A 25710-nucleotide genomic window follows, 5' to 3' on the forward strand; every position below is an offset into this window, starting at 1 on the left:
TTATTGGTGCGAGCTCAACTATCATAAAATTTCACTACACTAGATGTGCCAAGCACTTGATGGTGAAGAATATGGAGGTTTGGTGTCAGATAAATAGGACATGATACAATGCATTTCTGCTCTCTTAACAAACAGCTTATGATGACAGCTTCCATTTTAAAACAGGACAAGTCAAAAAAGTAATAAACAAAAGAACTACATTGAGACAAATATTTATTGACAAAAAATCGAGAAAAAAAAACATCAAAGACTACTTAAGTCACAAGAAAAGATTTATATACATTAAAAATACCAGATCATTGTATTTTTTGCTGTTTCATATGCAGTTGCCATATTTCTCAAGTGTTTGAAAATTTACAGGAAGCCAACACTATCCTTTCGAGGACTAGCTATTGAAGAAAACAGTTTATCATGAGAAACCAGTTTGTCCTTGTAAAAAAAAGAAGATATTTTATGGGTAATTCAAACATAACCAGACAGTTTTTGGGAACCTAATTCCCTGATTGCAAAAATGTATTTCCAAGTTGAGCAAAGTTCTTTCATAAGCTGTTGTGCTTGTCCCACCCAGCTCCACTTTCTTTAATTTCTGAAGAATGAATGAGACAATTCCAGCCATCGCATTTCACTATTAAATGTTGCTATTGCTACTATGTATCAACTACACATATTGCATGCAAATATGTACACTCTCTTACTAGAAAGCAGAAAGATTGATTCTCCCAAACATAAAGGCCATTATTATTGGCCCTGTTACAAGTTTTACACACAACTTGAAGAATGTTAAAATTGCAGACCTTTTCTGATAAAATTTGTTCACATTCATACACTAGGGTTGGGGCGTGAGATGCTTCATATTGATACATCGTAAAATTTGATCTCCACCACGAAGGATGTCAGAAAATATCTTACAAGCCACATCCATTCTAAACTCGTGGAAATTCTAGTCACAGTGAGGAGTAGTTCCCACTGCACGCATGATGTACCGTAGGTCAAATACCACTGTCGGTAAGACGTGTACTTGACATATTTCTGCCGATCCATTGCTCGACCAACTTTGATCAGAAATGGAAGGGAACAACAATTCAGTTGAAAACGTGACAGCCAAAACCAATCTTGATAATAACCGATTTCATTATGTTATCAGTTAAATCTGTGACTAGTGGCATGATTAAGTATAAAATTACTTATGATTTTTATTGTAAAATATCGTTGTTTTTTGTGTTAGAGACTGTCAGGTACAATATCACCATGAAATTTTAGGTAAATCTGGCAAACGATATCTTACCCGATACCCTGATAATCATAGTGGATCAAAAACAATGCCTTCATGTCTCTCTACTTCAAATAAATATAATCCTACATGCAGAAAATTACCAGCAAAATTACACAAAACACCTGACAAAGCTTTGATTGACAGGAAAAAAACACTGATGTGTATGTACTGTCTGGAGCAGGGTTCCCAAGATACCAGAGGGTGGTCTACCTGTTGTGAAAAGTATCACACAAAACAGGATATGGCAAATTATAAATATATATCACTATAGGGGTCATCAGTATTGTTGTGCCCAAATATCCTCACTATCCAAAGGCTACCTATGGATACCTTAGGATAACTTATATCATAGATATTTTACTGTATAACAGTCAGTACTCCGAGACAATAGTACAACAAACAGACGTGACTTGAGATGGATTGTCTTCCAAGTTAGATTTCTAAACGAGTCACTCCGATGTACCGTTCAGACGTCTTAATTACTAATCAGGGTGTTGCTGTTCACTTTTTTCAGCCAAAAAAAAAAAAAAAATCAGTTTCTTGGTCCTTTCTACTGGCATTTCCTCTCTTTACTTCCTCTTCTTTGGTCTGCCTCTACCGTCCAATGTTCCATCTGCTTTCCTCTTCTCTGGCTTAACTGGAGTGCTTGCCTGCAAAAATTTGAAAATAAATAACATAGTAACTCTTTTTTTAAACGAAACTTCTGTAAACCTTAAAAGGTAAAAAAAGAAATCTCAAAATTCTTGCAATTAATTCAAGTAACGTTTCACCATGGAGCCACCCTCGCCTAGTTGGGTAATGTAAGCTGTCATTGTCATTGATTATCATTGTCATTGATAAGCTGTCATTGATTATCAGTCGTTCGGTGTGCGGGGCTTAGTTGTAGACTTCAGTGTCTTCACAAGTTTTCATCCTTTCTTGAAGATTTCATAAAATGACAACACTTAACACAAATAATAATTAATGTTGATGTGGTGTAAACATTTCATACGTTTCTAGTCATTTTTGCTGGGCAAACCTAGTCATTTTCCTTTTCAAACGAATGGGCAACAATAGAAAAAAATGTCAAGAACTAGAAAAGTAGTGAAAAATCAACCAATTATCAGCCCAATATCCGTGTCTCTATTCTCTGAAAATCATGAATAACCTTTAAATCAAGATAAATCTTTTTTACCTTTCCACCGGATCCTTTCCGCCCCTTCTTTTTCTCGGCTCTCTCCTTCTCCTCCAGTTCTTGGTTTTCTCTTTCAATCAGAGTGATCAAAGTGTTGCACCTTCTCTGTAGCTCCTGAAAAATACAGATAGGAAACAAATTAAAATTAACTTTGGACCAAAAAAATTCACCAGCAAAAGTTCAAGCAATGCAACTGTCATCAACTCATATAATAAAAAATATGATGGTTATTAATTAGTTAGAAAGATTAAAAAATGTTCTCTCATACTAAAAATTTCAAATCTGTCAATTACTACTCTTATTTTACATGATATTCAAGTGTTTTGCCTTTCACCGAGACATTGAACGCTCCTCATCAAACGCTCCTCGATGTCTGGGAATACTTTCAACACTCGTACCAACCAGGAAAGAACTTTTGAAAACATTTTAAAAAAATTAGGAAATAATTAACATGCTAAAATGATGGCATATAATTTATCAAGTATCACATCACAAAATGCAACACAAAATGGTTACGATGCTCTACAAGTCCAAAGAGGTCCAAATGGTTTAGAACCTTCAAAATTGCCACACAATCTGTTAAGACTAAATAATTCCCTGGATGACCTTTAAGAGAGTACTGACGCTAGAATATTAGCCGGCTGCAAGTATTCCCAGGTAACTTTCTTGTTCTGGTTGTGACCCACCAAGTTAACCCCAGTCATTGAAGGGGTTCGACAATTAACTGCATGAGTAGGGAGAAATGACTTGGAGGTAAATTGTGAAATATTTGCTGAAGATTCCAGGGTAAAAAGTGACTGTTATCTCAAATTCAGACATTTTTGGGGTTATAAAATTGAAACTTTAAACAAACAAGGGTGTGGGGTGAGGGTTGTTTGTATAAAAAAAAGCACAACCCCCCCCTTTTTCTTTCAATCTGACATTCAATCTTTGCCCTAAAAGGATATAGTATGCTTACCATAGCAGTCCTGGACTTGATAAACCAATCGAATCTGAACTGAGGGGCCTGTCGGACAGAAGTTCGAAGTTCATCATAAACGTTCTCCTTGTCAAAGCCCAGTTTGTGTAACATGCAGACCAGGAATCGGTCCTCCTCTTCAGTCCAGTTCTTACCCTTGTTGGTCCCATACGCAATTCGAAGTTGGTGAAAGGGGGCCCTGTATCTACCCATCTGATGACAAAATCCAAGTAAATCATTACAGAATACAACATTTTAAAGTACAGTGAAATGCTTTGAAATTTAAGCAGTAATTATTCCAATGATAAGAGCCATACTGAAAATTCCATCAAAGTAACCAGCTCACTAATTAAGAACAAATTTCCTGACTGTCTCTCCGATACACATAAACATTCCAGCATAGCAAGAAACAGTGATAATTATTCAACAGACATAAACAGCTGCTCGTGTTTCCAACAATACGTCTGATGTCGACGTTTGAAGAGATATAGGTACCGGTACTAAAATGTCCGCCTACCCAGACAACTCCCCCTTTTATCCCTCAGGAAACATCCCAGGAGACATGTTTCAATACCCAAGCCAAGAACTCACTCTCGGGCATAATTTTCTTTTTTTTATACAGCAAAAACATTTACAGGTGTAATATTTTTGATACATGAATAAGAGAAGCAGAAATGAATCAAGCCCCTCGTTATCCCTCAGTGACCTATTGTTCCTCCCCGCCACCCCCCCTCCTCAAAAAAATAAAATAATACGGAAGGCTTCTACATACCTTTGAGTCCAACGCTCTCTTGATACCAATCTTACGTTGTATCTTGGCTTCACCACGTTCGATCTGTCCGATTATACGCTCAATGTCCTGCAGCTCTTGGTTCCTGTCCCAGAACACCTCCATGTAATCTCGAACCTGAAACGATCGACGGAGATGAATTTACTTTGGCGACCTGTCAAATATTTTATCCGGTGTATCTTTTAAAGTACTGCAGGCTTGAGGAGCTCGCCCTTTCGATCCTCTTGCAAGAACTGCATAAGAGATCATCCACCCCTGCCGAGATGGGTCGGTTGATATCGATTCATTTGGTAAACAGTGGGTGTCTCAGACAATAAATATTCATACGTCCCATGGGATAGACTTCCAAAGCAATAATCTTATCAAAATTGTCAATTAAATGCTACACAACCGTCTAACACTTGCTATGCTAACAGAGGAATGAATACAATTCGGTTTTTTTTCTTCCTCTCCCTCTCTCTCTCTCTTTTGCAAAACAGCAGATTTGTGGGGGAGAAGATTCTTTATACAAATAAATGCAATACAAAGTTAATATAACCTCTCAGCAAAATTCATGGTAACAAACACTGCTATCTACAATGAAGCCAATCTTTTGTTGAAAGTGCAAAAATAGACCATAGAGGGGCCTGACAGTTAAATAAATCTTCCAAGATATTATACAAGTCAACTCTATGCAAGTAGTTTCGATAAAAAAAAAATCACCTCCTCGGGGGTCTTGCCTTCCACATCTTTGGAGATGCTCTCCATGTCATTCCGACCGTACTTCTCACAAGCTTTGATGAACTGATTGAAGTCACGCTTGGACCAGTTGAAACCCTGAAGAAGAGAAGACACACAAAAAAAGAAGACTTTATGGGTTTCTGGATATTTTCTTCTTCTTTCTTTCATTTCTGATTCTCGCACTAGATGCTTGTCAGATTGTTCATGGATATATAAACAGTGTCCTTTGCTAGTAGCACTTAAGGAGTCCTACAAAACACCCATCAAATGTGTATTGTACTTATCGGCCCAAAACATTAAAGAATATCGGCAATTAGCATTACATTTTTTGGGGGGAGTGAGAGAAAATCAAAGAATATGTGACCTTGAAACTGACAATGGAACCAACAAATATAATAACTTCTGAATTTGTTTTAAAGACGCCTACTTGGGTGAGGAGATCCTCCTTTTCAGAAATCTCCTCTTCTGTGAGAGGATCAGCTTCATCAATTCTCTTCTGTTCCTCTTTTCTGACCTGGCCCGGATTTGGTAGATCTGGATTCAGGGGAACCTAGATGAAGAAGGAAATCAAATGCAAAGATTAAGCATTTCTCCATCCTGAAATCAGAGAATCTATCTCCAACCATCTATGAAATTCATTTTCAATTGGATGGGAAAGAAGGGCTAAAAATTGTTACTCGTGCAAAATGTTTGCTCGTCTTCGTTAAGGATAGAAGATACGTATTCGCTAAATTGCCCAAAGGCTGGAACCGGAAATTAACAAATCATTGACCGCTCCAGACAAAAGCATTCTTTGTGACTGAAGAAATTTTTTAAACAGAGGACTAGTCATGAAAATATAATCCACAAGCAGTGTTCAAATGAGGACTTTACCTGACTTAACTTCAAAATTCAAGGACTTTTAAGACCAAGATAACAAGCTTTTAACCTTTTCTGACTTTTTCCCAGGTCCTTACGGATCCTTGAATTAATTTTCATCCAAATATGGAAAGAATTGTGTCCTACAATTGTAATGTAAATGATTTGTTTCACTAGCTACCATTGCAAAGTTGCTGCTAATTAATCACTCCTGGTGGGATTTAGGTAGACTACCCACATTGTTTACAATTTCAGGTTCCTTAACCCTCTCTTGTAATGGTGAAATATGGTAGGACCATATACAGTAAACTTTGCGATGCTATGGAAAAGACGTTCTTGTCATAGGTCAAAGGTAATGACGATTTCTTTACTTTTGTTCTGCGGTTTAGTTTGTCCTTCCACTACCTGATTTCACTGTTACCTTGATCCGATTCTGACAGAATGATATAGATTTATGCATCGTAAAGGTCTTCAGTCAAAACAGTCGGAGCAACGTAATAAATGTCCTTAACCCCTCCGCGCAGTATACTTTATGGTATAATTCCAATAAATGAGTAAACAATTAGCCTCTGAATACAAAAATGATGCTTCCTCTCCCTTTGCTGTGCAAATTTTACCCACTTTCGTCGATGCCATGTAGTACAAAACTGCGTTTGGAAAATTGGTTAAACTTTGACTTACAAAACACAGAATCTACGATCTAAATGAGTGCAGCTACATACGAACAACACTGTATGCCAAGTAAGGGGATACAAGAAGTTAGCATATATACCACCATACTACCATAACCAGATTAGCTTCAAGACAGCCTTTTCTTAATAGGATAATTTGGGCTCTTTGGGGTTTGGAAAGATATGGATTCTAAGAATGCTCAATAAAACTTACTCTGTAACCAATGCTTTTTCGGAAAGCATATATCTCTTTGTCCAACAGCTCAAACAACCTCGGAGGAAAAAATTGGAAATCCTGCACGCTCGGCTGTTTCGGTGGTCTTGGCGCCTGTAAACAAAGACACAATCTATACAATGAACATTTCACATAAATAAAGGTAATTTTAATGAATTGGATTTTTGGGTTGTGAGGCTGATCGTGATACCCAGTCGGTAAGAATATCCCACAGGTTCAGGGTAAATTTTTAAGCATTTTTATCTGGTTGTCAAATGGACAACCAGGTCTTTTCTTTTGGTTGTCCAAATGTAAATTTGGTTGTCCAAAACCAATATGTACACTGTAGAGGATATGTGTAGGTTTGGTGAATGGAACATCAGTTTTGGGCCAGTAAAAATCCCATTCGGGTGGATCATAGGTCTATGTTTTTTTTGTTCTATTGCAGTATTTCAAAAGAGATGAAGGGCATCACCAATTTATCGTTTACCAAATGGAACAATAAAGCAGAAAAAACAAAACAAAAACAGACCTTTGGAGCCTTGGGTTCGCTGACTCTAAGCGCTTCTCTGAAATAGGCATCGACCGCATAGTTTGCCTTGCGTTCACGCTTTGGCGGTTCGATCCAGCTGAGACCTGTTCCTTTCTGTTTCTCCTTGTAGTTCTCGCCTTCGAATGAATAGATACTCTCCATGGGTGTGTCCAGGCTGAAGTTACGCAGGGCGCCCTCTCCTAGCGTCTCCAACTTCTTGTTCAGTTGTTCGGTCTGAGAGGGAGAAGACGTGAGATGATCTTAATGTTACATTCAGGCCGGCGGGTGACTGGTAAACATCTTGAGATGCCACAAGAAACATTTTCATACGTTTGCAGATGGTGATATTAAAATATGGGAGACGAGTCGAGTAAGGTTTAAAGTTACCATTAAATAATCAAATTGGAGGGCCACACGCAACTATTCTTGTTTTTATAATTTGAAAATAATTATATAAAAGTCTTCCAATTGCAAGTCATGAACTGGACGAAGGTGGTGCCTTCTGAAACAATGAATGCTAGCACTCTCTCCTTCAGAGGTCAAGAGATACTCTTGGTTTCAAAAAGCTTTAAAAAGAAAGTAAACAGCAAAATCCAAATTGATTTAAACATCAGAAGTGGATTGTAAAATAAAGTGAAGTGTACATTACATAACCACTCTACTTTTCTCACATGTGGCTTTTCTTATTGTAAATAAAATAAATGGCTCAAAGGTTGTTGATGTTTTCGTTACCTTCTCTTTTCCTTTCTTTAAGATAGCATCGATGTCTTCCTCCAGAACCGTACTGTCCTTGGAAGAGAAGATGAAGTTAGCTCCATGACGAATCATCTGTAGGGCCTCATCCTTGTTCAGTTTGAGATTAGAATCAACTAGACGACCTACCGAAAAAAAGTCAGAAAGGAACATAGTGAGGATCGACAAGACCATCCACCAAAACACAAAATCGATAAAAACATATACCGAGTCGCGACCTACTGCACGATCTGATGATTTCAATTTTTTGCCTTCTTGAGCTTTGGTGTGCACGTCCTAACATTACCTCAAAGATGTATCCACCAGTCTTGATCAAATCCGAGCTACTTATAACAACTCTTTTAACATTATTTATCGATGTTGAGAATTTTATAGGCCTATCTCGTTGTGCCTATCTCGGTGCTTATTGATCCAAAGATTCTGTTACTATCACGGACACTTTCAGCAAATCCTTAACATAGTACAGCCTTCAAATGTTACTTTGAAATCTAATCAATTGGTTTAGAAAGAAACTGTACGAGTACCATGACTCTACTGCCACAAGAACATCGTCGCTGGCAGACGAACATCACTGACTTGAAACGATCTGTTTCTTACTTAGCCTACACACTTATTTATTACAACTCAATACATTCTTTCTTTGGCTGAGAAAGAACCTTTATAAGTACCGTGACTCTTACACTGCCACAAGAACATTGTTACGGGCATATGAACGTCGCAGACTTGAAACAGTTTGTCACTTATTTAGCCTACACGCTTACTTACCAACACTACATTTTATTCTTCCTTCTTAAAAAGCTACCACTACCCATAATTTCCATACTGCTTTTAGCCTTGAAAAATGGTTAAATATGACAGGTACAAACCTTGCTGTATAACAATGTTATCTAGTCGGAGTTTGGTCTCTGCCCGCTCAACGATTCTTTCCTCCACCGTGTTCTCTGTGATGAATCGGAAGACGTGGACCTGTTTTTTCTGACCGATACGATGAGCACGATCCTAAAAAAAAAATTAAAATTGTTTTTTTTTAGAGTGAAATATATGATGAACAGTGTACATACATTATCTTCATCACTTTTGTGAGTTAACCCAAAACTAAGATACTAAAAAACCCTAATACACTAATTGTCTGAGTTAGGATGTGAGCAAAATAATCGTAATTTAACCATGTCAACATCAAAAATCCCAATTGGTCGGCACAATGAGGATTTCAAACCAGAGGTTCTATGAATGAAATATGATTCAATACGCATCTGAAATTGTTTGATAAAGCAGTCTTGACTTTACCTCTGAGTTCATACTAAGGCTGATAAGTCTCAACGTAACTGATTTGACAGGATTTGGGGAATTTGTAGGCAAATGTGAAATATTCATGCCGCACCCACCTCCCCCCCCCTCCTCAAACCTACAAAATTAATATCAATATTTGTGCATACATAGTAAGAAACAACTGCAATAATTCTCAGGCAAAATTCTTTGGCAGAAAGACCCTATTCCAGACTCACTTTTCACTTTAAAAACAGCTCTCTGAGTATGACCATCATTCTTTGTAAATTTTACAATAATTACCCAATATTACTGACATTAATATTGCAATCAATCACATTAAAAAATCACCAACACATTGTTTGTTTTGCAACAAGTGAAGCGTACACAAGGTGTAATTAAATGTAAAAAAAATCCAAACAAGTTTTTTCTATGTTAATGTCAATTGATGCCAAAAGAAAATTGAAACCTATCCACAGTCGATACTTTCTGTCTTCCCTATTCCGAGATCAACTTGACATCTGAAGAAAATGAACTGGTGCGTTAGTACTATCCCTATATATCGTATAGGCGTAACAATATCGTATAGGCGAAACAATTTCGTACCATAGCCTGAAGATCGACTTGAGGGTTCCAGTCGCTGTCGTAGAGAATGACAATATCGGCTGTAGCCAGATTGATGCCGAGACCTCCGGCCCTGGTACTCAACATGAAAACAAACTTCTCGCTATTGGGCATGTTGTATTCATTGATACTTTTCTGGCAAGATAAAACAAGGAAAAAATATCAAAATTGAAAGAGAAAAATATTATCATTAATATGCTTTCAAAGGATGGAGGGGGAGAGGTTGGCTCTGCAGTTTCCTGTAATAACTAGTCGTGATAAAATTTCAAACAAATTCTATTAATATACCTACAAACCATTGAGACACAAAACCGGCAGATTTAAGCAGATTATTCAGTTGTACAAGGTAAGATGGGGGGGGGGGGTTGTCTACCCAGGACAAAAACAAACAGGAGTTAAGTGGTACCTGTCTTTCGGTGTGAGGTGTCTGACCGTCCAGTCTGCAGTACGGGAAGCCTCTCCATCCACAGTAATCCTCCAGAATGTCTAACACCCTGGTCATCTGACTGAAGATTAAAACTCTGGAACCTTAAAACAAATGAAAGGACACCAAAGTCAAAATTAATCAGGCAAACACTTGGCATATTAATCAGCAACTTGACAAGAAGGGAACCTGCAGAGAAACTTGAAGCTAAAAATATCACAGCTTGTAGATGTCAAGACAAGAAAAAAAAGCCTAGATGATGCAAAACTTGATACAGACCCAGTTAACATTTTTCACACAAGAAATTTGACCATATCAATTGATCAGCTGTCAATCTGTTTTAAAAAAGCTGTTAATATGTATGGCAAGAAGCTCAGAACATAGTTAACACTGTGCAAGGTTGTAATACATGTTACCAACATTTCATTTTTAACATCTTTTAACAACATGTTAAAATACTGCAAAATACTGAAAATTGAAGTTTTGACATATTTTAAAACTATTCAAATATAACTGTAAAAAGGGGGGAGAAAGAGAGAGAGAAGAAAGAGAGAAATAGAAACAAGAAGGATAAAGAGGAAGATAAAATTCATTTACCTTGTGCTCTGACCTTCTCCAGCAGTTTATCGAGGACAATAAGTTTGCCAGCATTGTCCACCAGATGTTTATCTGTGGTGTAAGGAGGGCCCGGTTCAGCGCCGTCAAAGAGGTAAGGGTGATTACAACACTTTCTGAGATGCATCAGAATATTCATCAACCTCATCTTATCGCTCTTGCCCGCTCCGTTTACGACGTCGATGTCCTTCATTAGAATTCTGGTGTACCTGTAAACAAGGAAGATTCAAAGATTTGATCAGATTTATATATGTATGCTAATTTTTATTTATTCTGAAACATGCCAGAAGTGTTTACTGGGCTTCCTATTTCTTAAGGTTTTACTTTATAGTCCGAGGTAAAGTGCTTTGAGGATATTCTTCTATGTACAGCCCTACCTATAGTATATCTATGTTTTATTTATTAGAAGTGCACCGAGGATGTACCGAGGATTGATCTCGGTCCAGAGATTGGAGAGAGATAAAAGAAGTAATACTCATACAGTGGTAAGTTCACAAACAAGGTGAGGAATCTGATTCATTGTGCTCCAATACCTAGGAAATAGAACTGGGATTATCTCCACACAGGCAGATCCAGGACCTCTTGAGAGGGGGAGGGTGGCCAGGAGACAAGGATTGGTATATACCCAACTAGTGCGTCATATGAAAAGCAGCCGAAAATAGTGCCAACATTACTTCAGAAAATGGGCCCTCAGTGACCATCTCTGATACATGAGTCGGGGGGGGGTGGGGATCTGTGTATTCTACGGTTCGTTCCACAGATGAAGAAAATGTACTTACCATTCCCTCTGCATCTTGCTCAGACCGATATATATTTTAGTCTCTTTCTTCGGGAGCAGGCCTCTTTCCACGTCTGATTTGAGACGACGCAGCAGGAAAGGTCGTAGCACCTGCCGAGACGAGACGAAAGAAAAGATGGGTGTACTATCTAAATCAAAGTGTTAAATCAGATTTCTGAACTAGCAGCAGCACAATAACATGTTTAAATCATGTACTTGGCATTTCAACAGGACACAACAGCTTCGCAAAAACATTGAGGCGTTGTCGTGACTCTGGAGAATGATTCAAATTGCTGTACATTAACTAGTGTAAATAACTACTGTAACATACAAAGGGATACGATGAAATCAGGAAAAGGGGGGGAGGGATGAGGAGATGATGTAGGGCGGGGAACAAAAGGAAGCTCACACGACCTGAAATATGAGAAAGATGCAGGTATTTAAAAAAAGTGTCATCTTACCCCGTGAAGCCTACTGACAAGATCTGTGTTGTCAAGGCAACCTTGAGTATTGAACCAGGAATCAAAATCTTCGGATGAGTTAAAAACGTCTGGCAGCAGGAAGTTGAGGAGCGCCCAGAGCTCGTGAAGGTTATTTTGCAACGGTGTGCCGGTCAGCAGGAGCCTGTTAGCGGTCTTAAATTCTCGAACAATTTCTGAGAGCTGTGGGAGGAAAATGAGAGGCGGTCCTGAGAGATGGAGAGTAGTTTGGGGCTTGGAGGACAAACAATGTTCTTCATTCAAAACAAGAATTTGACATATCGCTAGGGATTGAAACTATTTTGCTCTTCACATCAAAATCCAAAGAGATACAAAAATTGGTTCCTTCTGTCTAATCCTTCTGCAAAACCTGCATTGGTCATTGTGGCAATCATTACAGCTGGCTTACAGATCTATTATGACTGGTTACCAGGTGTGTGGATCTACAAAATAATAACTTGTCATCAGTCCAAAAGTTGGTGTTCTATTCACAAAACCTACACATCTCTTTATGTATATTTGTCTTTGTTATTTTGCTACCTTTGCTGTTCAGATGACCAAAACAGTAAGACCCGCTTGTCCCAGGGACAGGCAGAAAATATTTCATCATTTCGCACTGTGGTACCTGTGGTGATTGGACTGAAGCCCTCATTAGGTAAGAGTTCAGTAGGTTTTTATTCTATTTTCATCAACTCAGGGACATTTCTTTGTCTCTTGTTCTCAATTTGAATATTTAATCCAAGCACTGGGCTTGAAGAGTCCATGAGGATTGAAAATGGGAAAGTAACTGTTCTTTACCTTCGACTTTTCGTTCTTGATCCTATGGGCTTCGTCGATGCATAAATAACGCCAATTGAATTTCTTGAAGACCGATTTTTCTCGGATCACCATTTCGTAGGATGTGATGCACACATCCCACTCTCCTGGCAACATCACATCTCTGATGAAAGCAGACTGAATGAAGAAAAAAAATTAAAAAATTGAAAGGTACAGTTGCAACAAACATGAATGGTAAACATTTATGGTTTGCATAATCCTAGTATTTCTACTACTCTTTTCAGATGTAACAGCTTGTACATAGTTACAAAAGTACAGCTGTATTTAGTACAAGTTACAAGTACAATCTGGCAGTTCTTTCTCCGATTCTTTTAATTTACATGCCAAAAACAGGGACTCGGAATAGGCAGTGAGCTGTACAAATTTGGGAAAGATAAATATCCGACCGGCAAACAAAACATTGTTAACAACCCTGGGGTGGTGGGGGTGATTTTTTGGTTCAAACTAGGTAAATAGTGAGATGTTACTCCTCTAGGCTCTTTGCTCCAAATCATATTTCTCTCTTGCCCTCACAGAAAATTGAGCACCCCTGTGTGACAGCAACAAACAAGCCACTAAATGCGTTAACTAGAAGAAGTGCAATTCATTCTTTGTTTCAAAGCAAACTTGAATCTGCTGAAATATCTGCTAAAATAATTGTCAACTATAAGTCATGTGTAGCATGTGTTGCTATACAGTCTAAGACTTTGCACTGACTGATTAAAATATTCTGAACATGTGTAGTTGACAAACTGTGAAGTCCAAATGGCAGAATACTTTTTAGGATAGGCACCATTCTCCCCCATACATTTATGCCAAAGTTTATGTCAGCTAAGATCGTAATAGTTCCTATGTAACAGAGCAATGGCTCCTATGTAAGAGAACAATGGTTCCTATGTAAGAGAACAATGGTTCCTAAGTAAGAGAACAATGGTTCCTATGTAAGAAGAACAATGGTTCCTAAGTAAGAGAACAATGGTTCCTATGTAACAGAACAATGGTTTCTCTGTAAGCGGAACAACGATTCCTATGTAAGAGGAACAATGGTTCCTATGTAAGATGGCAAAGGTTTCTATGCAAGAGGAACAATGGTTACTTCGTAAGAGGAACAATCTAGAAAGTTTCCTACTGTTAATAGGACAGCAAAATCCTTACCCTAGACTCCGCATCACCTATCAAACAAACAGCTCTCAGAGAGGGACACCACCTTTGACACTCTGCCATCCAGTTAGCTAGGGTTGACTTTGGACATATGATAAGATGAGGGCTGGGAATATTACGGTAGTGCTTCATGTATCCCAGGAGGGATATCGTCTGGAGTGTTTTGCCGAGACCCTGAAAAGATAAAACGTTAAAAGGTTTACAGTCTTACATCAAGGCAAAAGCCTTTATCACTCCTAGAACAAAGATATGATTAACAAATATTTTTTTTAGGTTGATTAGTATTGCATAACAAAATGGCAAACTTACTACACAAATCTAAAGATGTATAACAGTTTTTAGTACAAGTATTTATGTCTTGGCATATTTTCTAAGCTAAAAATTCAACAATCTCATCAACTTGATAAGAAAATGTTAACTAATCTTTCTGAATGATTGATGATGGCTTCAAGAGGAATTCTGAACATCATCTATTGTTTTAATGAAAGGCTAAACTTATCTGTTTGTCATTCCGAAAATATTTTTCAGTATCCAAAACTGGTTAAAATTAAAACTGTAAACAACTTGGACCATTCCTAGATTGCTTTTCTCAATGCTATTTCACTGGGTATAAATTACACCAGCTACAAAAATCAACTAGCAATTTCAAAGCTAAACAGAAACATTTGTGATTTTCTTGCTTCTTACAACAATTAAGTTAGGCCGTCTAACCGATCTTTAAACTTCCAGCGGTCCTTAAAGAACTTCCAAGTACAAAACACAAAGGAGTTAACTCTGTGCATAATCGTTTTGCAGGAAATAATTGAGTGTTCAAATTCTGAGTACCAATTTTGAATTTTCTGAATTTCATCTCTGATAAAATAATATGGTTTCTTTGTGAACTGTAAACTCGTCTCTGCCCGACCGAGCTGATTAAAGAGGTCGTTACCATTTCATCTGCTAGGATGCCATTGATTCCATGCTCGTACAGGGAGATCATCCAATTCAGCCCACGGACCTGGTAATCCCTCATCTCTCCATTTTTGATGTAGTTTGGGTTACTCTCGAACTGAGTGATCACGCTTGTGGCCTTACGGGATTCGGAGAGCAATTCTTCATCCTCCTCCTGCTCGGTCATTCGATGGCGGTGACTGTGAGAGAAGAACAAGAGGATGCTACCTGTTACTCATGCCAAGAAAACAACGAAAGGATAAAAAGCAACCTTTCACAGGGATTACCTGACTGTGGACAAAATGTGTAACATGTTTGGTACTTCCCTCTCCATCCAGCCCACACCCCTCTCATCCATTTTGCATGCCAAAAGAGACCTTCACTTATCCCAGGAATTGATGCTACCCAAAGAAAACAAGCAGAAGCTCAGATATAGCACATTTTGAATGTAAACACAAAGCAAATTTCACACTTAGACATAAACTTGAAATGAGATGTGCAACTTACAGCTACCTTTCTTCATAGGCATTAACATCTTGAGAAAAACACAAACACAACTTACGGTTGAACGAGAACATATTTTTCAAACACATGCTACATACAAGAAACAAATAGTCCACAGCAATAGGGATTACATTTACTTATAATATATCATTCAGTCATATATATGCCATCTTCTTTTCCATAAAGCCTACTTTTTAATTCTTAGACTAGTTAGTGCTGGTGCCGTACAAGATTCTCCCACAAGACAGAATACCGACAGTTTCTTCCCATTAAAAAATGACATGCCACTGATTGTGTGCATAACAACTAGAGTTATTTTCACTCCTTTGACACACAATTTTGTTATGTATCACTTCAAAAAAACCTACCTAAGAAATCATTGATGATGATGATTATATAAAAAATTTCAACTGATCGAGTGAATGTTTGAAGTTGTAATATCGGTAAACAAGTGCTTTTGAACTTAAAACTCACTCTCCAACAGCTGAGAGCTTTGCTTTTTCATCTTTCTTTAGTTTTGGTCGGCCCGGTTTAATCTTCAATGGACTGGTGGGTGCCTTGGCACTCGTAGCACTCATGAAATGTGTGAAAATCTCAGTCTGCTGCAGGAGAAAGTCAAACCTCGAAGATCGATCGCTTTCCTGAAAAATAACAGGAGGGAAAGGAAGGGCTCATTATTACGTACTGTATGTTGGAAACTGTCAGCACAGCAGCGACTGTCCAAAAAATCAAATCATACCAAATAATAAAGACTGGTTAATGATAACACAGCTTAGTGTGCATCATATCGACATATTTCATTTGACACTTTTCACATATCTATTCAATATTAAGAATGTTGAGAGCCTGTTGCGAGTTTGTACATGTACTGTACCTCAATTGATAATATTAATTATTATCAGTTAAAACAGCAATTTCTAACTGTCGCTAATTGTCTACCGAATGATACACAAATAAGCCTGTATCTTACTGTGAATCATATGGAATTTGTGAGAAACAATCTGCATGATACACTTACTAGTTTCTCTTCATAACTGGCTGGTTTTTGGGGAGGAACCTCTTCTTTGGCTTCTTCCTTAAGTTCCTTTGGTGCCTGACCAACCAAAGAAATAAAGCAAAAAACATTATCATTTTCATGGAGTTAAATATTAATAGAAAAGGGGAAAAATGTTAACATAGCTGAGGACATTTTATTCCAGCGAGGGTACGTATAAAGTTAGAAAGGGTATTGACAGATCTGAATGAAGTTAAAGACACAAGAACTATACAGTTTTACTATACTTGGCCTCTTTTGTAATGAAACGTTGGTGATGACACAAAGTTTCAAACTAATAACCAGATAGCACTTTTCATTTATCTACTAGCAAAATCACTTGACTGGAACTGAAATTCATTTAAAAACATTTACAAGTATTTATAAGCATATGGTTCCTGTGTGGTTTGGATTCAGGGAGGCAACTTTTAGCCACTCACTGAAGTAACCAAAACATGTTTAGTGAGCACTGTGCATCACCTTTTTGTATTGTGTCCAACTGGCAGATTAATGGAAGGAATAGGACTGTATGTTGAGGTATGTTTGGTTTTACTGTATTCCTCTTCAGGTCTAACTCTAACGTACACCTTGCATTCCTCAATACCAAAGGCTGAGCAGGGCAAAGTTTGCTGAGGCTAAGACCAACACTTATATGATCCATATAAATGTAAAATTATGTCAAAGAAGTCAGAAAAACAAAGAGTTGGCATGTATCTAGGTTTAATTTGTGCCACAATCCTTTTATATCTCTTTTCCTCTTCTATGTTTCCTTTGTTCTTGCTTTGTTGTAGTCTTTGCAGATCCTTCTTTCTTTTTGGAAGGGACCAGACTAGAAAAGCTTTTATGCTTATTCTGGTTCCTCAACCAATGTTAAACCTACATTAGTGTCACTGTCTGTCACATCAAGCAAACGATCCAAAGCATGTATTAAAACAATTATCTATGCACATATGTAAAATAGTAATGCAACTTCGATTATTGTATGTTGTGAAATCGTACCTACCTAGGCCTAATAACCTACCTAGCCAGTATGACATGATAAAACAGGACAAATATAAGGAAATATTTCTAATTTAGTAGCCTAGTAGAAAAAGCCTCTTTTACTTAGCAAGGAAGTCAATCGCGTTAATGAAATGGTTACTTTTATCAGTGACGGTGGTGCTAAAAGGATTTAAATGAATGGCCATGAAGTAGCTGTGCTGAATGTGCTACAAAGGTAAAACTACCGGCATATGATACAGTAGTACTATTACTAGTAGCCTAAACTACATGGTTACATGCTTACAATACGTTTAAATATAACATTAGGCGAAACAAATTACAAGTACTAAGTAAGGCCTAGCCTAACTTATGCTTAACACTAATAACAGTTGATTCTTTGTGAATTAAAACTTGAACTGATCACGTAAGTTTCTTTCTGTCGTCAAAATATAACATAACCAACTTCGCTCATACCTCTTCAGCCTCTGGTTTGGTGGATACGGTCGGCTGTTGTTCTTCTGGTTCAGCCATCTTCCAAATTATACCGATAAAAACTCGGTAATAGTGACTTCGTGATTCACGTTGGTACACAGTCGCGCCAAAGTACAAAAGATTACTCTGGAACATTGGATTTGTTTGACAGACTGCAAGTTGCACATGCGCAGTTCATTAACTTGTGCGCCTTATACAAAGGGCGAACAACCAGGAATGGATGGGAGTCGAAACTGGTCAACCAGAACCTGAAATTTGGTTTTAACTGAAGTTTATTAAGTTACAAAAAAATGTTGGTTCAACTCAGAAACATTACACTGTTTGTGCACGAGTGAAGGAATTTGATTAAATGTCTTAGTTATAGATTAGATAACCAATTAAAAGTTATTGTCTATATTCAACAGTGCATGGCGGAGCTATACCCATACAAAAAAGTCCTGCATAAAATCCTGCAGGATCCTGCGGGATTTTATGCAGGATCAGGGGTTTTGGTCAAGAGGGGGAGGGGGAGGGGGGAGGGGGGCGAGAATGCTCCGTACTATCTAAGCGGAGAGCCACCAATGTTTGGCACGGAGCGTACAGAATATTTTTTCAGTAAAGAAACTCCCTAGATCGCCGCAAATGACCCTTTCCAGGCCTTGCAATTTGCAGATAAACGTCATCGCCAAATTACACCAACAAAATGTGACAAATGTCAATAGGTAGATGAGAGCGCATTAAAAAATTCAATAATCGCGAATAAGTAAAAAGTGGTAAAGAGCTGAAAAGGGCTCCAGCAGTCCATTTGAGCCCGTCAGGGGGGGGGGGGGCATCCGCCCCCTGACTGTATGGACGCACTGCCACTGATACCCAACACACCATAACAATTCCCGAAATGTTTTCGAAAAATTAGAAAATATGTCATTAATCAATATTATTAGTCAATATTTCATCACTCGCGTTTTAAGACACAAAGATGAGTGTCATATGGATAAGTTCCTGTGATATAGGCGAAATTGTACCAAGTATGTTCAATGTATAAAGTAAACACTTCACCTATAACGAAAAATAATAGAATAGTGGTGGGTTGGGGAAGTGGATCAGGATTGAGACATTTTTGTCAGGGTTTATGATAGTAACACCTGTTTAGGGTAGTAGCATTGCCTGTTTATGGTAGTAGCACCACCTGCTTAGGGTAGTAGCACCTCCTGTTTAGGGTAGTAGCACCTGTTTAGAGTAGTAGCACCTCCTGCTTAGTGTAGTAGCACCTCCTGTTTAGGGTAGAAGCAACATCTGTTTTGGGTAGCAATGCCACCAGTGGTCATTTTGGCATTCCATAATACGCACCTTCCGTTTAGGGTAGTAGCGCCACTAATTTACAGAAGCATAGCCGATTTAGAGTAGTAGCATAGTAGCATCGCCTATTTAGAGTAGTAGCGGCAGCTTTTACAGCAGCAGCATCGTCTCTTAGGAGTAGTAGCACCTTCTGTTTAGAGTATAGTAGCACCTCCTGCTTAGGGTAGTACTAGTAGCACCTCGAGTTTAGGGTTGTAGCACCTCCTATTTAGGGTAGCAGCGCCACCTGCGTTTCATGCAGAATCATCGCCGCCAGCGATATTTTTTTCGTAAGACAGCGAAGGGAAAGTCATGAATTATTCATGATCTTACAGAAATTTCCACCCAGTTGGATCAATTCGGTAACGGTAGTTAACACGACAAACGCAATTTCCTGTTGAGCAGATATGAATTATTCATTTTTCACTTGTAATAGCGAACAGCGCTGTTGTACAACTTTGCGCAAGCTCGTGATCGCGTACACTGAATCATTGGAAGAAAGTTTTGTCCCATCACCTACGTGCGTTGTACATGATGTTATGTTGAACGTATAAAAGCTTAGGAAAAAACATGACCGTAACCTCGTGTTTCTGTTCAAATGAAGATACCTACGAGAATGTCAGTGCCTTGTCTGACTTGGAGGTAGGCATGAGTGTACTTTTTTACCTTACTAACTAAAGTGTGGCTCTTGATCAATTTAATTGTTTACTCTTCGTCTTTCCATTTCCTAGTCCGATTAGCTACGACCCTACGATTAGCTACGACCAATCGTCACAATTACAAGTTAGTGGGCTTTTAATGCCTCTTTACACCCCTCCCCTATCAATCACTCACACCAAAACCATTGGGAATTTGCTTTTCGCTTTTCTTTGTGTACTTTCCAGACCCAGACATTGTTCACTGTGACTGGTCGTAGGGAATTATGAGCCTCAAAAATCTGCTCGTCCACTGGATACTCGCTTCACCATATAAACCACAAACTCTTTTTTTTTTGCTAATTACACATGCACAGTACTTACCAATCATATTGTCACACCATACGAAATACGAACTTTATTACACATCATGTACAAGTGGTAGCCCACATAACGTTTAATTGTTCGCTATTGCTTTACGCGGCTGAGAAACAAGTAATCTGAATATTTATAAAAATGTACGAATATCATCACACATATTCACAAATTATCCCCGAAATCAGCGTCTAATTCGTCCCTTATGGGCACAATCTACACGTGATAATGCTCATTGGAGCCTGCTAGGGCTTGAAGGAACAAAAACTGCGACCAGACGAGGGCATATACCCCTATCACGTAGCCTCGAGACATCATCTACACGTGAAAAACCCCCAAATGTGTGTACCTTGGCAACCCGTGAACTGCTTGCCCCTTGTATGTTCCAGTACACTGTTGTGTACCTTAGCAATCCGTGAACTGCTTGCCCCCTGTGTGCTACAGTACACCGGTGTACCTTAGCAACCCGTAAACTGCTTTCCCCTGTGTGCTTAAGTTGACTGTTCACGGGTTCCTAAGGTACACAACAGTGTAGTGAAGCATACAGGGGGCAAGCAGTTCACGGGTTGCTAAGGTACACAACAGTATACTGAAAATTTTCTTAGATTTTTCAAGCGCATTTAATACGGTATTGCCTAATCGCCTAATTCAAGATCTTTGTAGCTTTATTGAAGGACCATGGCTTGTTCAATGGCTTGCAAACTTTGTACAAGGCTGGTCTAGGCAAATGAAATTACAGAAGGGATTTTCTCCTAAATCGGATATTAAAATTGGCGTTCCTCAAGGGGGTCCTCTATCGGCTCTACTTTTCACCATTTACACGGATGAGATACGCTCAGGTTCCAACTGCAATGTTATCAAGTATGCAGATGATACTGCTGTTTCCTGCAGAATCAGTAAAAGCACACACAGTAAAGATCAAGATGATTATCAGTACTTTCTTTCTAGAATTGTTAGCTTGTGTGAGCAGAAAAATCTCATTTTGAATCCAAATGAATCAAAAGAAATCTTGTTTGAAAATATAAATGTTAAGCACAAAGGTTTAATGAATGTTAAAGGACAGAGAACTATAATTCAGGGCTCGTGCGTTGAACGTACCTCTTGCACTATTTATCTAGGAGTGTGCATTGATGATAAGTTAACTTTTTAAAAATCATATCTCGAAAATGTTAGCTAAAGTGTATTATATTGTTTTGACATTAGCATTCACTGTCCCATACTTTTCCAGTGATACAATAGAAAGGGTGATCGCGGCGTCTGTCTTGCCGATCCTAGTATATGCGGTTCCAGTATGGTATCATTTTGTACACGTTAAAGATAAAAGAAGAATAAGAAGTTCTTAAATTTTGTTCAAAAATTTTCAGGCTTAATTATGAGAATCTTGTACAAAGAGTCAATGAATCTGCTAGGAATGAATTTATACGACTTGTCAAAAATATTCAAACTTCTAACGAACATCCTCTACATTCCAAGCTCAACTCCCTGTGCAATAAAACAAATTATAATTTGAGAAATCCAAATATCACGCCATCTTTAGAATTATACTCTTTAAGAACTCGTTTATTTTTGTACAAAACGGCTCCTTAGGTCCTTTATTGTAGCTTTTTGATAATGTTTTAGAATTTTTACCATTTAAGAACTCGTTTAATTGACAGAACAGCCCCTTTTTGTAAACTGGTGAGGCAGCTTCTTGGATCCTTTGTTGTTGCTTCTTGATAATTTTGATAACTTGTTTAACGCTTTTTATGTTTTCACTATTAACTTAGTCTCATAAACTTTTCTATGTCTTAACATGTATTTTCATGTTCTGTAAATTGTTATATTTTTATCCTATTTATAAATTTCTCTGTAAATTTATACTGGAATAAAGAAATGAAATGAAAAAATGAAAATACAGGGGCAAGCAGTTCACGGGTTGCTAAGAAACACAACAGTGTACTGAAAAATACAGGGGGCGCAAGCAGTTCACGGGTTGCTAAGGTACACAACAGTGTACTGAAACATACAGGGGGCAAGCAGTTCACGGGTTGCTAAGTTACACACATTATGGAGTTTTTTACGTGTAGATGTCTCGAGGCTACGTGTTAGGGGTATATGCCCTCGTCTGGTCGCAGTTTGTTCCTTCAAGCCCTAGCAGGCTCAAATGAGCATTATCACGTGTAGATTGCGTCCATAAGGGACGAATTAGACGCTGATATCGGGAATAATTTGTGAATATGTATGATGACTTGTAAATAAATACACTAGGGAAACCATTTCCACGGTCAATAAATAGCTACTACTGATCTGCTATAGGCAATTGCAGTGATTACGTCATCCATTCCTCGTGTCGAAGCTATACAGTCGTCATAGTGGAGTTTATAACGTGTAGATGAAGTATCGAGGCTACGTGTTAGGGGTAAAGGCCCTCGTCTGGTCGTATTTTTGTTCCTTCAAGCAGGCTCGAGTGTGCATTATTGCGTGTAGATTGCGTCCATAAGGGACGAATAAGACGCTGATTTCGGGGATAATTTGTAAATATGTATAATGAATTGTAAATATATATACACTAGAAACCGTTTCCTCGGTTGCTAAGGTACACAACAGTGTACTGAAGCATGCTTTGGGCAAGCAGTTCATTGGTTGCTAAGATACGCAACAGTGTACTGAAGCACACAAGGGGCAAGCAGTTTACGAGTTGCTAAGGTACACAACAGTGTACTGAAACATACTGGGGGCAAGCAGTTCACGGGGTACTAAGATATATTTACTGAAGCATACAGGGGGCAAGCAGTTCACGGGTTGCTAAGGTACACAACAGTGTACTGAAGCATACAGGGGGCAAGCAGTTCACGGGTTGCTAAGGTACACAACAGTGTACTGAAACATACAGGGGGAAAGCAGTTCACGGGTTGCTAAGGTACACAACAGTGTACTGAAGCATACAGGGGGAAGCAGTTGGCAGGGTGCTAAGGTACACAACATCAGTGTACTGAAACATACAGGGGGCAAGCAGTTCGCAGGGTGCTAACTCATTAAAAAAAACGATTGCAATTTCGCGATTGGTTCTTTCTAACATTACTGTACGTCATATCACACTTCATTCCACGTTCGTCGCATATTTTATTGCTACGTGATATCACGTGGCACACAAAACTTACTACTATACACACAGTGAGAAACAAGTAAAATACAACTATATGCGAGGGTACACGTTTTACACGTTTTTGACATTTATGCAAATTGGGCAGATTCCATAGACACAGATTCTACGCTTGATCTTTAACAGAATGCCGAAAAGCGATTTTACGAAAAGTTACACAGGTAAGAACCTGGGCACCAAACAACTAACCGACTGGTCCGCTCTCAATCACAGTTCCCCTGCATCAAGACTGACATTATTGTAAGAAAGCCACCCAGAAAAAAAACAGGTCAAGGAAGCCAAAGAACGAACCGATTCATCCGCTCTTACTCCCAGTCATCTTACATCAAGACTGACTGTGTGATAATTTTTAAGAAAAGTCACCCAGGAAAAAACCTGTTCACGAAAACCAAACAACCGAACGACTGATCCGCTCTCAACCCCAGTCCCCTTGCATCGAGCCTATGTGATCATCGTCAGGTGGTTATGATGGTTCCCTTAGAATGGTATCATAATGTTACTTCGATCCAGCTTTAAACTTACATTAATTTGTGCCACAAAAAGGCTTACTTAGTAAAACCTTCATCATGATGGTTATTTCGACTATATGCGAAGGTTTATTCACAACATTTAAGATAAATGTTAAAATTCTAACATTAGTTACATTCAAACCAACATATTATCCGGTATGAGATATGTTTAGCTCATTAAAAAACGATTGCTGTTTTGCGATTGGTTCTTTTCTAAGTTTATAATAAACCGCTTAGAGTATACATTTGCTTAAAACAGTGGCTGCTCAAAGAACCCTGTTGACAGGCTCTCATATTCATTATGATTAAATGGGGTGTACATCGATTTCGAGAACTTCCCGTTTGTGCAGTATAAATACGACTATATACTCAGAGGTTATTTCCGAGTGTGTGTACTGTATAGTATTATGTGCATGGGTGTCAGGGACGTCGCTAGAGGGGGGGGGGGGTGTGGGGGGTGTCACACCCCCCAATCTTGGTAAAACTGACGATAGTTGGAAAATTGGAGTGCGACAGTCGGAATTTCCGACTGTCGCACTCTAATTTTTCCGACTGTCGCACTCTAATTTTCATATAATCTTGTAATTTGTGAGTGACTTAAAATTTTCGGTCAAAATTGACCTTTAATCAGTCATATTTACCACGTTTTCCTTGTCACATTGAGAAATTGTATCTCGCGATCCTTATACTCCACCATACAAAACTTCGTATGATTTTGAATACTCTAAAAAAATGCCTTATAGAACTATTGTACATCGTATACAATTAAAACGCTCAATGCTAATCTACGGAAGCTTAAAAGTGCCATCAACATAAGAAAAACTTTGCCCCATTAGGTGAAATTTTTCAGTAAATTGTTAAGATTACAAGAATTGTTTAGATTACAAAAATGTTGGATTGCTCAGTTGCTTTAACTGAGCAATTGAAAAAATTTCTGCAAAATGTTTTATTGACAACTTACGGTACCTTATCTCGTCAAATGGACATTTTTGGCAATATGTTCAATTGTTCACTTCATTCCAACTGAGCAATTAAAATATTTTTTGGGCAAAATGTTTAATTGACAACTTATCGTATCTCGTCAACTCAACATTTTTCTGCAAAATTTTTAATTGTTCATTTCTTTCCAAATGCTCAGTTGGAATGAAGTGAAAAATTGATTTGTTTTTCATGTGAGTGATAAATAGTCTCACCCCCTCCCCCCACCCTCAAGAAAATAATATTAAGCGCGCTAGGAAAAAGCACTGTATTTTTTGGTAATTTCACTATGTCGTCGAATATAATTTGTTGAAAAATTGTTGTTTTCCTCATCTTTGTTACATTAACATAGCTTTTGTAGTTAGTAGTCTATGTAGCCTATCAAGCAGATAACTTATACTCAGTTGCTTACTCGCTTAACCAGAGTGATTAATAAGTTTGTGAAGTGAGGGCAAGTGGTACAACAGTACCGAAAAAAAGTTCGGAACAAAAGTGCAATCGCGAAAAATAGGGTTTCTGACTGACACTGGCCGTATCGTCGACGAGTAGTGCTGGGCGGGGGGGGGGGGAGTGGGGGGGGTACAAGGCAGCAGTCTAAATTTTCTGGCTCCAAAACCCATTCAGTTGGAATTTCAGCCACTACACCCCCCCCCCCCCCAATCATCAGGCCTTAGCTACGTCCGTGATGGGAGTGCGAAGGGGTATATTTTC

At 38.4% G+C, this 25710-nt stretch overlaps 1 protein-coding gene across 1 annotated transcript; it reads right to left on the bottom strand.

Annotated features, from left to right (window-relative positions):
• Window positions 1–212: 212 nt before the first annotated feature.
• On the bottom strand, window positions 213–18186 carry LOC139980209 (SWI/SNF-related matrix-associated actin-dependent regulator of chromatin subfamily A member 5-like). Its single transcript, XM_071991703.1, has 21 exons — window positions 18029–18186; window positions 16559–16633; window positions 16015–16181; window positions 15035–15236; window positions 14101–14280; window positions 12928–13083; window positions 12112–12312; window positions 11652–11761; window positions 10855–11081; window positions 10240–10361; window positions 9816–9968; window positions 8810–8942; window positions 7923–8068; window positions 7191–7424; window positions 6659–6772; window positions 5343–5465; window positions 4898–5011; window positions 4178–4312; window positions 3406–3618; window positions 2448–2561; window positions 213–1923 (listed from the first exon to the last, which is right to left on the bottom strand). Exons 1-21 carry the CDS (start codon window positions 18179–18181, stop codon window positions 1843–1845), a joined length of 3153 nt encoding a protein of 1050 aa, XP_071847804.1. The 5' UTR covers window positions 18182–18186; the 3' UTR covers window positions 213–1842.
• Window positions 18187–25710: the final 7524 nt, after the last annotated feature.

Source organism: Apostichopus japonicus, chromosome 14 (genome assembly GCF_037975245.1).
Source record: "Apostichopus japonicus isolate 1M-3 chromosome 14, ASM3797524v1, whole genome shotgun sequence".
Classification (NCBI taxonomy): domain Eukaryota; kingdom Metazoa; phylum Echinodermata; class Holothuroidea; order Aspidochirotida; family Stichopodidae; genus Apostichopus; species Apostichopus japonicus.

Coding starts and splice junctions, on each gene's coding strand:
- LOC139980209 (XM_071991703.1), bottom strand. CDS start 18,181: ATGTTCCAGAGTAATCTTTTGTACTTTGGCGCGACTGTGTACCAACGT. Junction 14,281..15,034: donor GCATCCTAGCAGATGAAATG/GTAACGACCTCT, acceptor TTATCTTTTCAG/GGTCTCGGCAAAACACTCCA. Junction 8,943..9,815: donor AAGTCGATCTTCAGGCTATG/GTACGAAATTGT, acceptor TTTTTTTTTTAG/GATCGTGCTCATCGTATCGG.